Genomic DNA, 15,970 nt, shown 5'->3' with positions numbered 1-15,970 from the left:
GAGTAAAAGTTCGGGTCGAGCGAAAAATCGGGTTTTGAAAAAAATCACGAAATGAGGTGAAAATTTAAATGAAAGAAATATTTCTGAACATTAATACATTGGTAATACGCAACGTTACTGTTACAGCAGTTACTGTGCGCAAATTATACTTGCGAGCCAATGTTTTGAAAAACTTCAAAAAATAAATAATAAACAATAAAAATCAGCAAAATGAGAATGATTTTTTTCTACTTCAAAATAAAATTAATTGCATAAATGATTAAAATTGTTACTTACGCAGAAAAACAACCAGTATTTAAACTGGTATTGTCACGAGTTACATTTCCACTGAAAGCACGAAACCTGACGAAACGCTAACGGCAACCGTACAAACGTACCCCAGCCAACTTTGATACCTGCTTCCACGAAGGCTGTAACACAGATAACAGACGTTTAGGCTAGAACAAAATTTCTTCAAAAACCTGTGTAAACTTTCAAATTGATAAACGTTGGAAATCCGTGTTTCACTATTGCCATCTGCGCAACTGTTTGCTACACGCGTTTGACAGCTGCACTCTAACTGCATTGTATCGATCACTGCGCCATCTACAAACGTTTGCCAAACGTGTTTCAGACGTCTGATTTATTCAGAATTTCAGTAGCGGGTATTTACACACGATTCAAATCGAGCCTAAACGTCTGTTATCTGTGGCTGTAAGCAAACTGACTATTCAATCTTTTCCTACTCTTACTAGGAACTCTAAATTGAATTATGGTCAGGGTCTCAGGCTGGTAAATGCCGAATTCTTGTCTTTCATGGCTCCAAAGAAGGCGTGGGGTACATTTGTACCCCAGTGCAACGTTCTAGGGTTAACAATTCGTTAACCTACGATATCTTACTTGAAGTTCATTAAAAACTCCAGGAATTCTAGTATTTTGAACGGAAAAATAAACAATATATGCAGGATTTTCTACTTATTTAACAAAATTGGTTTTGAATAGAATTTGTGTGCTTTTATCAGAATTCTGACAGCAAACCGGAAGAATGCTGTCAGGAATGTACAATTTTGTTCGACTCCTTCCAGAGTTTTCTTCGACTTTTGCAATATTTCTGTCCGGAAGAGATTACGATGGTTTTGGTACGGACACAGATAACAGACGTTTAGGCTCGATTTGAATCGTGTGTAAATACCCACTGCTGAAATTCCGAATAAATCAGACATCTGAAACATGTTTGGCAAACGTTTGCAGATGGCGCAGTGATCACTACAATGCAGTTGAGTGCAGCTGTCGAACACGTGTAGCAAACAGTTGCGCAGATGGCAATAGTGAAACACGTGTTTTCAACGTATATCAATTTGAAAGTTTACACAGGTTTTTGAAGAAATTTTGTTCTAGCCTAAACGTCTGTTATCTGTGGTACGGATCTAAGAAGGAGAAGACAATCGCGTAGCCAATATGATCCAGTCCCAACCTCAATATTGAACCAGCTTCTGATTGGTCGTTTTTCCAGTCAAGAGCGTTCATAATATTTTCAAACGGGATGATAAACAGTGCTGCTGAATTTATTTTGGCTACATTTTATATACATGAACATTTCATGCAAATTGAATAAATACCCTGAATGACGATATAACTGCGTGTATTGTTAAGAAAGACACAAATAAACTTAAAATTCAATTTTTAAATACAGCTAGTATTGTGAATTCTTGACTGAGGGTCGATATTTGAGGTACAATTATTTTCAGCAATTGTGAAAATCATGCAAATGGAATCTGGCAACGATGGATGCTTGTTGTCTCTGTTGGCAACGATGGATGCTTGTTGTCACTTCGCTAAAAGTTTAATAACTTCTTTTAATTCCGCCGAATTTACTAGCAGTCTTCAACAAAGTTGTAGACAATTAAATTATCTTTCTTATTTTCACTTACAGTGATAATACGATGCATACAGTGTCACCTAGCGGCAACAATGCGAGCTAGTGGGTTTTCTCCATGTAAATTGTCGAAAAATCCCATACAAACTTCAGGAACGTTGGTCCGGTAGCTAGACTTGTCCGATTTGCTTCAAATTTGGTGCAAGTTCTCCTGATGGGACTAGGAATCGATTCAGTGGTGGGCCGATAGGGGTCATTTGTTTCCTGTCACTCTACCCATCACCCTATATAGTCATTTTTACCAACCTATTTTTCACTCCATTTGTTCGGTTTGTATTACGAAATATTACTATTCATTCATTTGTTTTCGAATTAGTATACTTGTCAAACTCATTATCATTTTCGTGGTTCATAAAATGAAACACAGGCGGCGCTGGGTAATTTAAAGTACTAGAATAAAACCATTCCCTTCGACCGTTGAATGACTTCAGTCCGACCAAGATGGAGGAGCGGTTAGGCGGTAAAGCGAAGCTTTTCTGAGATTATTTCTATGGCATTAATGGGAAGAAAAGAAAATTCATTAATGGCTCTTCCAATGAAGCAATTTGCTGGGATTTTGCTCTTCCGCAAATGGCTTAGTCCGGTTCTCTACCGTTGTTGTTGGTTAGTTAGACACCGTGTCCGAATAATAACGATTCTGCCGTTTCAGCGCCCATTGATTCCAAAAGGGAAGTCTGGAGTAAAATGTACCGAGATGTTACTGTCATTGAAAGTTTCTGTTAAACGCAGTTCCCAAAATACCGTTCAACGATCGACGCCATCGCACCTTATGCCTTATGAAAAGAAATTTAATATTCTTCCTTCGAACGATTATCTGCTCTGCTCCTGCAGTCCCGCTAGTTTGTATAAAAGCCTAAAGGACTCTCAGACGACCTGTTCTTCGAGGCACAAAAGCAGAAAAGCCGTCATTTTATAGACGATGTCATATTTTTGCCTCCTTTCCAAAGGAAGCGCGCCCATCATTTGGAGTCCCCCCAGCAGATGATAGGATGGGAAACGATGATAATTATATTTTTTTATCTTTCTCACATTTTTTTTGATATCGTTTCCTCCATGTTGTTCTGTTGTTCATGTTGCGCGGTTACCCAGAGGTGAGGTAAAGGTCCGCATCCTGACGCTCGTTACGCTTCTCGTCTTTATACTGCACCGGTGATGGTAACGATAATGACCGCGTTGATTGCGTCATAATACTTTTACCGTGATGCCAGACTTTAAATTGTAGATTTAGTCAGAAATGCGAAGATTTTGAAGAAAATATCATGACCTGTACATTTTAACTAGTTACGAGTGTAAATGACAGTACCTAACCTCACATTTGATTAGCTTTACAAAACCAGACATGATCCACTTTTCGAGTGAAATTAAATAAAATTAACTTTGGCATACACTGCTACGAAATGAGTTCAAAATTCGACACCGAAAGACGTGCTTGGGGTGGCTCCCCCAGGACCGATCCTTTTTTTTTACTCAGAGAAATGGAAAATTGGCAAGAAGATGGTAATGACATTAGTCCATGGAAGCTAGCGACGTATAGAATCACCTCTAATGCCAAGAGGAAACACCAGTTCGCCGGGACAAAAGAAGAAGGGATGAAAATAGCAGTTTAAACGATTTCAAGGTAATTGTAGCAAATTTGTGCGAACATATAACGGGGGGGCCAGTGTCCCGAACATGGCAGGAACGGGTGGCAGCGAAAGGTGTCTTCATCCTTCTCGGAAGAAGCTTAAAATCTGTGAGGGATAACGAAATTCCACGAAAGGCTTCCAGTGCCAACAAAGAAAGCCATTCAAGTATAATGTCAAAATGGAATGCTGAAAGGGAATAGCTCGGGACAGAACAACGCTAGATTGAGTCATATCTTGTGGAAGGTCAAACTCGGTGTTCGGTTTCAGCCTATCATTGATTGTTCATTTGTTCGATGTAATAGCACAGACTAACAGACATAGCACTCTAAAACAATGCTTCGTCCGCTTTAACGGTCATTTTAAATATATTTTAAATTATTGCGCCACTGATACATGAACACGCATATGGGGGATAGCCCACTTGTGAAAAATTGTTCCCAAACTTGAGGGGTAACCCACCAGCAAATGAGTGTTTGGGACTGTGAATAAAAATTGGAGCTAGTGTTCTGGGAAAATTGCCGGATCGACTTTTTTTGAGGGAATTCCCTCATAGTGTTATGTCTGTTAGTCAGTGGTAATAGTATCAACTGAGAGGATTTTGTTATTTTTGCATTTCTCAATCACTCCGAAACTGGACTGTTTTGAAGAAATTGGAAGACATAGTATCAAACACCATTCGACTCAGTTCAACAAATTCGACAAATATTAGCGTGTATATGTGTATATTTGGGTGGACGAACATGATCATTTTTTCAGAATATCCTTTCATCAAACAATGATCGAAAACTACACCCGGAAAACAAACTTCCATACTCAATCGCCCGATTGATTAGGTACATCAAAGCAGTTTACTAGAGCCGACCAAAAGATTCTTCAACTTCGCCCTTCTACTTTATTAGCAATTCGGTTCGAACCTTCCGCATGCAAGTTTTTCTAAGCATGCCGGAGTCTCTGTTGATTGATTTGATTAAGTCCCAATCGAAAAAAAAAGTTCCCCACTCCCACCCGCATCAACTGTCTGATGGAATTGATGAAAGCGGAAATTGAACGTCCGCCCCCAAAAAAAACTCCATTGCCGACCCGACCCGACCAAAGATGATGGATGTATCGACGACACGACTCGTCATTGCATGCAATTCTGTTAACCGTTTTACACCACGCCTCCCCTCGGGCAAGGTCAGTGCTGGAGTCATCTTTCACTACGTTATTTGGCCTAAATTGAGCTGAAGATTGAATGATTGAATTGTCCCGGGGTTTCGGAAGAGAGCTTACCTCTCATCAATCGGCGTTGAATTTTCATCCTCCTGTTGCTGTTTGTTTCGTCGTAACGATTGAACACTTTATGTAATGATTTTTTCTTCTTCTTTAACTTCGCAAAGAGGCAGTGGTAACGATTTCGAATGTAACACTTTAGTTGGTACTAATCAGATGCTAATATTTTTAATATTAATTTCAATTGCATTGAAAACTGTTACTCAGAAACGAATTTTCTAACGATTTAACACCGATTTCTAATTACGGGACTATTTCCAACTCGAACATTGCAGAACACTGTACGCTAATTTATTTATTTTCACTACTTGAACTTTTTACACACGAATTACTTTGAGTGACTGGCGAATGACAATCTGTAAAAAAAGAAAAAAATATTTATCAATTTAACGAAAAGTAGGAAAAATATTCATATTACAGGTATTTCGTTTGTGCGACATTTAGGCAATTTACAAAAAAAATATTCAGCGGTTAAAAAAGTCAATGAAAATATGCTCATTTTATTTTCTAGCAAAATTGTTTAGCTCAAACTACTTGAAAACTTTTTGGATGTCAGCAGGATTGATACAATTTCGTGTAACACAAGCCTACATATAAGCATAAATCAATCATGAATAAGATATTAAATGATAAGTTATATGACCTACGAAAAGCAGCTCATGTTGTAAAGAAGGTAAGTTATAATAGATTCGACACGTTCTACGCAGCAACAGTATCGTGTTCTTCCCGATAACGGTAACTGGGTCGTGGATAGTGGCAATCCAAGTGATAGGAGGTTTCCCTGTCCAAGTGGTGTCGGATAGCACACACGAAGGCTTCGTGATTGCCAGGATCAACAGCGTATTCATATGTAGCGCTTATGCTCCCCTACGGTGGACACCTGAGCAGTACAATCGGACGCTGAACGCATAAACCGACTCGTTAGCCGGACGAACGCCGGTTGTTATAGGAGAAGATTTTAACGCTTGGGCCGTGGAGTGGGGCAGCAGGCTGACCAACACAAGAGGTTACAGCCTGTTGGAAGCCCTCGCGAAACTGAATGTAAGGTTGTGTAATTAAGGTTCCACTAGCACATTCCGTAAAGACGGCTAGGAATCCATCATCGATGTGTAGTGCGTCGCTGATGGATAACATGACTTGGCAAGTTAGTGAGTAGTATACACATAGCGGCCACAAGGCGATCCACTACACCATTGGTCGGCGAAATTGTACGCCAACGCCTAGAGTGAGGACTGGCGAGCGAAAGTGGAAAATAAAGGACTTCGATAAGGATTTTTTTGTGGAAGCACTTCATGCTGACAGCGTCACTCCAATTTCGAACGCCGATGAGCTGTCGGAAACAGTAGCAAGGGCATGTGATGTAACAATGCCGAGAAACATGGAAACGAGAAACCACCGGCGTCTGGAGTACTAGTGGAACAAAAGGCTAAGCATCCTACGAGCTGCCTGCCTAAAAGCCAGAAGACGCGCTCAGAGAGCAAGATCTGTGACAGTCAGAGAAGAGTATAACGTAACATTCCGGGCGGCCAGGGCCGCTTATAAGCGCGAGATAGTGCTAAGTAAGTCTATCTGCTACAAGGAGCTGTGCAGAGAAGTAGAAGCCAACTCCAAGGGCAATGCTTACCGTGTCGTTATGGCAAGGATGAAGGGTCCAATGACGCCAATTGAAATGTGTGCTGACAAAATGAAAATTATCAAGGAGGGTCTCTTCCCGAAGCACGACTCAACCGTACGTCGATGCAGACGGTGGAAATGCTGGTGACAATCGAGTCTTCAACGACGAGCTCCTTATAGTGGCAAAAGGGCTGAAAGCTAAGAAGGTCCCGGACCGGATGGTATCCCTAACGTGGCACTGAAGACTGCGATCCTGGCGTTTCCGGACATGTTCAGGATAGTTCTACAGAAATGCCTGGACGAAGGCTACTACTACTCCAGATCCAGAAGTTGGTGTTGCTGCCAAAACCAGGGAAACCACCATCGTATATACCTGCTGGATACTCTTAGTAAACTTTAGTCATCCTGACCAGGTCTACGCTGAAAGTGAGAACGTACTATACCAGAGGTAGTTTGGGTTCCGAAAAGGGATATCGATGGTGGACGCCATCCGCAGTCATCGCGAGCGCGAAGAATGCGTTTGAACAAAAGAGAACTAGGAATTGCTTCTTCGCCACGGTTACGATCGGCGTGAAGAACGCGTGCAATTGCGCCAGCCTGGCCATCACCGTAGCGCTGCACAGAATGCGGGTTCCGGGCTATGTGTGCGAGTTTCTGAAAAGTTATTTCCGGAACCGAGTACTGGTCTACGAAACGAACAAGGGGCAGAAGTCGATCAGGGCCACGGCGGGAGTACCTCAGGGCTCCATACTTGGCCCAAGGCTTTGGAATATAATGTACAATACACTGGAACTGCCCAGGGGAGTTGAGATCGTCGGCTTTGCAGATGATTTTGTCCTGACGATAACAGACGAAACCCTTGAGGAGGTGGAGATGTTGACGGCAGAGACATCGTGGAAACCTGGGTGGCTGACGTTGCAGCTGGCCAAGAAGGAGGTGGTGCTAGTCATCGATGCGTGCGTTGAAACACCTAAGTTCGATGGTCGACGATCGGTTAAATTACAACAGCCATGTCGAATATGTATGTGAGAAGGCTGCGAGGACAACTAACTTACTGGCAAGGATCATATGCGAACATTGGAAGAGCAAGATGCAGCACGAGATGTCTTCTGGCAGGTATTTCATCCTCAATACTGAACCTCGAGAGGGCACTTGCCACACCGGTCGTTATGGCTTCAAAAACCCATTTTCTTATATTAAGTACAAACCATGTCGAAGGGGTGTATGACTCTTCGGCTGTTTGTACCGCGTACGAGTGTCTCGTTTTAATTAGCTAAGCAGATCATCCGATACGAGTTGGAAGAGACATACAATTTTTTCCCGTCTTGTGCGATTGCCATTCAAAATGTTCACTTGGTGAAGAAAGCGGTTCTTACAATGGCAAACCTTTTCACCACACGCATGACCAACTCGAATCGTTCACCACACCGTCGATCTTAACTATGTGGACGGACACGTAGACGTGGTAGTCCATCATAAAACACTTACCGTCAGTGATGTCATTTACATGTTTTAGACAGGATATCACAATTCTGAGCGAACTTTGGAAATATTTGCAATCGCTGAATATTTCTGCGTCAGTTTTTACGAAATCTAGCCGCCTTCAAACGACTAGTGTAGAGTGATTTTACGAATTTGCAGTTCAAAATTAGCGGCTGAAATTTACATGAAATGAGCCGCAGTCAAAAACGAACAAACTTCGGTTGAATCAATTCGAAATCCGGTTTGCGGTGCTTTTGATAAGTTTCCCACCAGCTGAAATAAATTTAACGGTTGATGTAGTAACAAATATTGAAATAAACTCTTCGGATTGTTGTATGATAGAGGCGGTTGAAATTTTCTAATTAATTTTCTGCTCAGTGAACTAAATGCGTTGCACTTTAATACCTAGCGTAAACTTACTTCACAAATTCTACTGCAAAAATGGTCCATCAGTCGCCTTCAAAGACTTGACTTCGAATGATGTTGCTATCAAATCTGTAGTGAACTTATCTTTTTAAATTTTACAAAACTTTAGTGTCGCTTTCGGAGAACCAACTACTGATAATTTTGATTTTTTTTGCGTCTCATTCGGAAGATTTTCTCATAATCATTTTTCGTGTTTTCTTATAAAAGTCATACATATTTCCAAAATAAAATTGGTTTCAAATTGATTAATTTTGCTCAATTTTTCATCGGCATATTTCGGCTTCTGTACACATTATGTGAAGAAATACTCTACCGGGGGGACGTCTGCAAGGGACGCTGAAATCTTTAGTTGTTTTACAAACAAGTCGAAGATTAGTCATAAAGTAAGTTGGGATAAGTGTAATTACCATTAGTACTATTACCATAAGTACAAACTTTATTATTTTTCGGAAGTGAAACAGAAAATGAAAGCCAACATAAACGACAAAGGGGCGCCAAATTAAGACTCCGCCAAGTGCGCCAGAAGTCTACGCTACAGCCCAATGAGTAGGTTAGATCCACCGCCCGGGACTAGATCGGGTAGATCGACACATCAGTATCGGGAGAAATCTATCACCATAGGGTAGATTCACCGCCGTGGACTGTCCGACTATATCGTGACAAAAATTAAAGTTAATTTGCTCACGAAACTAACATCCCTACCAAGAGAAATTCCGCTGCCGGGGAACTCTCAGACAGAGTAGGGTAGTTCACCGCCAAGTATATCTCGATAAAGCTGGTAACTAAATGGCCCAAGAAAGCTGGTATCGGTACCGGGAGAAATTCCTACCGTCGGGGAACATTCAGTCAGAGTGGGATGAGTTCACCGTCGGGGACTATCCGAGCAGATCGTGATAAGACCGGGAGCTGAAGGACTTACGTAAACAGGACGGTTCACGGAATCGAGCGCTAAATAGGCGACGTAATAAACGGAGACAAGAAGCAGAAGAGTCGAGAGTTATTCAAAGCTCGAGATTGAGTCATTTCATGAACCAAGTGAGACTCCGAGATAGAGCAGAAAAAAAGCAAAACGGGCCCCCTACGAAGTAATATTTTGATGTAGTTCCGTGGAAAAGAAGGGCGAAAAAATAGTAAGAAGTTTTTTTTAGTGGTTAGGCAAGAACGTAAGTCGTGAGTCCCACACAGTTCCAGTACATTACAGGCCAGAATTTTAAAGTTTTTTAAACCTTACTATTAAAAAATGCAGACATTGTCCCAATATGTCAAGGTGAGTCGATTGGTATATGAGATGTTTTTCAAGTTTAAGCGAACTTTATACACTTCTTTTTTACGAAATGTAAAAGAAAAAAATTGACATTGGTTAACTTTTCAGGAAGAGCCGTCAATAGGAAGCATCTAAGTGGCTCACCTCACTCAAATACCAGAGGATGTAGATAGAGTACCGGTTGTCCGATTGAAGCATTCGATGCTTTTTCCCGTACCCATTTCTTCGCAGCGTACAAAGTTTTTTGTGTGCACTTCACCACACTGTTCGACCCGAAACCTTGCATTCACGAGGGAGTTCAACACTGCAGGGTGCAACGTGTGTGCGCCACTTGTGAGCGTGCGTCGGGTTATTTTAATGCTTGTGTGTGCGTTTGGTTGAAATTCTCATGCCAAATTTTTTTCGACGAATTGTGTTATCTTTTGGTTAACGACACTGAATCCCTCTGGTGTAAAACTCGCCATTATCGTTTCCTTACCATTTATCAGCCAGTGTCATTCCAATTCCGCACAAGACCTGTCAATGGCTCTCGTTCGAGAAAGATTCGAAGAGATTTTCTTCGCATTGAGTACTTTTGACAGGTCTCGTTCTCGATTGGAATGACACTTACAGATAAATGGTATACAAATGATAGAGACGGCGAGTCTTTATATCAGGTCCTGAACCAGGCTCAGACTTGGTGCTTAGATCCAAACAAGTGTTTGGATCCGGACCCTCGTTTCGGATGCATGGATCTAAACCATAGGTCTTGCTTCCCGTACATGACGAGAAGGACTGTTCACGTTTTGTGCAGTCGCTATCTTGCTGTTGACGTCCGTGATAGAAAAGAAATGTCAATTTAACACTGACCGAAATACCCCACCACTATTCCGAGTCGGTTTTTCTGACTGTGCTTTGAGGTTAGCCGAGTGTGAGCCAATCTTCAAATACGGAATGCGTTGTGTAGAGAAAAACGAAACTCATCTTTATCCACATTGTGTTTGACTGTTTGCTTCGTTTGATGCGCAATACAATGAAGCGAAGTGCTGCACACTTCCAGACAATCCAACCGTTAATATTTATTGAGTAAGAATTGATGAAACATGAGTGCGATGCAGAGGAGATGTGAATGTGTTGGTATTACCGTTTGGAGATTTTTTTGTTGGGATCGCTTTAGTAATAACCGTCTTGCTATTAGAGCATTTTTTCTTATTACCGTAAAGGCGCGACGGTCGAGTGTTGGGTGTATGGCGCAGAAACCGGAAGATACACCCGTTGTTGTGCTGCCGAATTCTGTGTCAGTCATTTCCGCGCTCTAGTCGGGGAAATCCAGCCACCCTTTCATTCAGGCAATCGAGGCCGAATATGACGCACTCATAACATTTTGCGGGGTCCCCGATCATTGTATCATCGACGGCCATGAATGAGTTGATCGCCTAGCGGCAAGGAGAGACACGCCCGTCGACGTCTCACTCGACTTGTCCCGGTTGCCGATATTCTGGGCCAGCTGAAGTTAAAGATAACCGAAGCTTCAGTGCGTTATTTGGCGTGGCAGTCCTTCAGCAGGTCAAAAGCTCGCTAGACCGATGAACAGATCGGACAGATAGAAGAGTAAAACAAGCACTGTCGCAGCTCAGAGTTGGGCATACGCATGTCTTCCAGGCCCACACCGCATCGCGTGTCCCTTCACCAACATGTGTTACATGCGGAACCCGAACCACGGTGTAACATGTGTTAGTAAACTGTCCGGAGTTTGGCGTCGGCAGCGCTATACTCTACCGTACTCCATCAGAGAGATCCTTGGCAACGACCGCGCCCGAGAGGAAGTGCTGTTGTCTTTTCTTCGGGATGCGGGACTGTGACGAATCAACCACACCGCTTCTCCAGGAACCACACCTATATAACAAAATAATCATTTGCAAATTTTTATAATGTAATGTCAATAATCATCCTACTTTCATTCTCACGAGGCGTATGAAATAAATTTATTCTAACTAACATATATATGTTTTGTAACCCGTCAGGGTAACAATTTAGCACGGGGTGGAAATATACCTATTTGTGCGTACTCTCTCCGTAGAGTGTATTTGTTTACAAAAAAAAAATATGCTCACCGCTGTTCGATACCGTTCACATATTGTTGTAAATTTTTGTTCATTTTCGCGTTTGGGAAAGGTTTTGTTCGTGTGGATAGGTTAGATAATTTTTGTTTTATGTTTGTGAATTAATAACATAGGGCTTAGGAAGGTCACCGCTCCACAGTGGTCCCAAAGAGCAAAAAAGGGGGCTTTTTAGATTGCGTCAAAACGATTGACTTTAGCAATATGATGTCTTTGAGAAAGTTTCTTGGAGTAGAACTCCCCTTCTTTTTGTCTTATCAGATTAATGATTAATCCCCCTAATAGTGAGTTACGGAATTTATTTTCTCCAATAATTCAGATAGACAAATACTTACTTCAGCAAAGTTGTAGAGAAACTCGTTATAAACATTTTACCTGAAGACTTCAACTCTCTATCTTTTAAGGTTTTTGAGATATGGGACATTATTTGTAAAAGACCCTTAAAAACAGTTTTTTCATCATAAGTTTTCTTCTAGATTTTTTCCATTATATAAATGTTCTAGAACATTATTTGGACTATTAAACTGCATTACTTTGCCGAAGACGGAAACTTGCTATCGCTAGTATTTGTGGAGATATTTACGGTTTTTGATTGAAAAATAGTTTTTTTTCCAATGCCGATAACTTTTAAACGGGCAAAAACGGACAAACCACTTTGTAAACAAATTAAAGTGGAAGAAAAGCACAACAAATGCTGGAAAAATCAGATCTCCCCAAGGCGGCCCTCTATGGAAATACTAGAGCCTAAGTTTGTCCATACTAGAGCTGTTCCGGCATTAAATACATCACCATATATTACTGTTAGTTTTTTTTTATTTCGATTATAGATGTTTTAAACCTTAAGGTCATTCGCCTCTTCGGGTTAGAAAAATCCCTTATGAAAAATTTCTAACCCTATGTGCGGGGTCGGGACTCGAACCCAGGTGCGCTGCGTACAAGGCAATCCATTTACCAACTACGCTATACCCATCCCCTACTGTTAGTTCTGAAATAAAGGGTTAAAGTCGTAATAATTATCCTTTCTTACTTTTATAAGCACGTCTTAAGTAAATACCCAAGCAACCAAAAGTTGATATAAAGGAACTACATAAGCTTCTTGTTTTAAGTAATTTTGCAATACGTTTTATGTTCTAATAGCGGGTTAAGCAGTTCTATTAAAGCTTGAGCAGCTTGAAAGTTCGCTAAGAACTTTTTGTGAATTTTAAAGTGTGCTTTTTAAGTATTATCCGAACTTCTGTTTGCTTGGGTCAAAAGTTACAGTTGTTCAAAAACTCAATGCATACGCCTGACACCGGAAACTGACAATTCCCTTGCGCCTACTTCATAACAATGGCGCAAGTGCAACCAAACGGCGAGTAATCAATTGCATTTGATGACGGGATGAGACAAACTTCAGCTCAAGTATTTCCATAGAGGGCCGCCTTGGGGAGATCTGATTTTTCCAGCATTTGTTGTGCTTTTCTTGCACTTTAATTTGTTTACAAAGTGGTTTGCCCGTTTTTGCCCGTTTAAAAGTTATCGGCATTGGAAAAAAAGCTATTTTCAATCAAAAAACGTGAATATCTCCACACATACCAGGGATAGCATGTTTTCGTATTCGGCAAAGTAATGCAGTTTAATAGTCCAAACAATGTTCTAGAACATTTATATAATGGAAAAAATCTAGAAGAAAACTTATGATGAAAAAACTGTTTTTAAGGGGCCTTTTACAAATAATGTCCCATATCTCAAAAACCTTAAAAGATAGAGAGTTGAAGTCTTCGGGTAAAATGTTTCTAACGAGTTTCTCTACAACTTTGCTGAAGTAAGTATTTGTCTATCTGAATTATTGGAGAAAATAAATTTCGTAACTCACTATTAGGGGGATTAATCATTAATCTGATAAAACAGAAAGAAGGGGAGTTCTACTCAAAGAAACTTTCTCAAAGACACCATATTGCTAAAGTCAATCGTTTTGACGCAATCTAAAAAAACCCCTTTTTTGCTCTTTGGGACCACTGTGCGCTCTCCTCTTGCTATTATATTCGTTGCTGGTTGGGCTGCAAGGGAGATGACAGTTATGCGGCGGTGCAGTTTTGTGGTGTCGATTTTTTTTTTGGTCGGGCATAAGGCGGCCATCATAGAGAAATGAGATAGTGACGGACCACGGCAACTAATAAACGTTCCATAATTTTATTTTATTTTTCGGGACAGTTTCCCGCCACGTTAACGAGTGAGGTGAAGTGCGCGCGTGCGACAGAAAAGGGCATATTGCGAATGATAGCCTCTCTGCGTTTACTTTCTCTTCCGTCTATAACTAGGCCGCTTTTGTGGTAGCTCCTTAACTCTTACCATAATATGCTAGACGACATCAGAGTCTTTCGATATTTATTGAAACAATGTTGGAAAGTTTTATGATGACGCCGTAATAATCAAAAGAGAAAGTAAACGCAGAGAGGCTCTCATTTGCGATATGCCCTTTTCACATTTTTATCCACACTATACACTGTGCCCGTGGTTCGGGCACAGTGTATAGTGTGGTGTCGGTTTGTCAAAACGGGTTAGCTAATTGCAAAGGAGTTCTTTCGCTACCCCGGCTAATTAACGAGGAACCGAACACCGACCGTTCTCACTGTGGAGGATCTGTCGAACGAGCCAAGCTCTCCTCCACAGTTAATCGCCAAGGAAAACGAAGCAGAGCGGACAAAGGATCCCCCTGGGAAGACTTCCGGGATCGCTTACGGCGAGTAGACAATCCGGTGGTTTATCACCACTGTCGCCGCACCAGATTCCAACAAAGAAGCCTAGCTCATCTCCCTAGCTAAGAGCCAAGGACCGCTGCCGGAGCAGTGACCGAAACGACGAAGGTGACGGCGGCCGTTGGCATGCCAGCCGGTCGGAAGGGACCGCTTGCCCACCTACCCGCAACAGCATCTCGCGATAGAAGTGTTGACATCAGAGAAGAGTGACGTTAAGTTTATTTGTTTGTTTCCTTTTGTTGTTTATTGTGTTACGAAAATCCGAAATTCTTGTAGAGGCACCTAGATTTACAACCAAAATTTTAATCACATTCCAATTTTTTGACGTAGGACTACGCCTTTGTTTTGGGGATGAGGGTGCACTTTGTAAATGCAAAATGGTATGTAACGAAAAGTGGTTAGGTCTTAAACGCTTATATTTCAACCACCTCACGATAAATTTGCGAAATTTTAACACATATCGCTCAGAAATAACTCCAAGAACTGATTCCAATGATTTAGTCAAAATACCACGCATTTCCATACAGAAGGTAGCGCTTCCGAAATCTGGCACGACATTTTTATGTACTAAGTTATATTTCTCCTTAGTGGACGAAATTTAGGTAGAAATATTTTTTTCTCCATTATGAAGAAAAATGTTTAAAACCATCTTTGCGCGTGAAGAGCACAAAACCTATAAATAAATTAGTTATAGAGTTTGCGTTTCGACTTCGTCTCATCAGAATTCGACACTAACTTAGTGACAGGACTAAGCTAGAGCCGGATTGACGCTAACTCCAAAAAACGGAGAAACAATTTGTGTTCTAATCAAGAGTCCCGCAAGAAAAGGAGCTCATTTTAAGCTGATTTTAAGCTGATGGCATATTGTATTAGCTTGCCAAGCCAAAGCACGTTTCGATTTCATTAATTCCCGTCAGCTTAATCTGAACTCTTTTCCTTGCGGGCTATCACGCTTGACTGGGGGTTTGCTCAGGAACGCAAATTGTGCTCCATTTTATTTGGAACTAGCATCAATCCGGCGCTAGCTTAGTCCTGTCACTTCAAGTTAGTGTCGGATTCTGATGAGACGAAGTCGAAACCCACATTCCATAACTAATCCAGCCATAACATTTTTTGAATCTCTTGAATTTTTAAACTTTTTTCAATTTTCTTTATAGCACTTTGAAGCATTAAAACTGATAGAAAATCATAGAAAAGTTGTTGGAAATTTCGTAGAAACATCTTTAACCGTTATGTGTCCAACAAAAAACACCTTTAACAGGCCAACGAGGGTATCCGGGTACCCACAAATTGAAATGCTTATAACTATGGCTTCCTTGAACCGATTTGGACCCTTTTAGATGTTTTGGAGTCAGAAACTCGTCCTCTTTTTGATTCTGTAAAATTGAACAGGATGAATGCATCTGGTTCTTGGGAATCCGGATTTTCGTGGGTAAGTCGACTGGAATTTCACCCTTCTGCTCTCTAACGATTTGAACCAACTAAATGAAGTGGCACTTTGTTTGTCGCTGCCATCGCCGGGACGCCCGTTATAC

General features: G+C 41.2%; 1 protein-coding gene across 5 annotated transcripts in view; it reads right to left on the bottom strand.

Annotated features, from left to right (window-relative positions):
• Positions 1–15,970, bottom strand: part of LOC131693017 (uncharacterized) — a 546,650-nt gene that overhangs the window by 509,123 nt on the left and 21,557 nt on the right. For all 5 annotated transcript variants that reach the window (XM_058980473.1, XM_058980474.1, XM_058980469.1 and 2 more), the window contains exon 2: positions 4,813–5,168. Coding sequence is in view for 3 of the 5 variants with exons in the window: in XM_058980469.1 (XP_058836452.1) it covers positions 4,813–4,840 (28 nt within the window). In the remaining 2 variants the exon portion in view is untranslated. The remainder of the gene's footprint in view (positions 1–4,812; positions 5,169–15,970) is intronic.

Source organism: Topomyia yanbarensis, chromosome 3, assembly GCF_030247195.1.
Source record: "Topomyia yanbarensis strain Yona2022 chromosome 3, ASM3024719v1, whole genome shotgun sequence".
Lineage (NCBI taxonomy): Eukaryota > Metazoa > Arthropoda > Insecta > Diptera > Culicidae > Topomyia > Topomyia yanbarensis.
The sequence above is the reverse complement of the archived record's forward strand: the minus strand, read 5'-3'. Positions and strand labels throughout refer to the sequence as shown.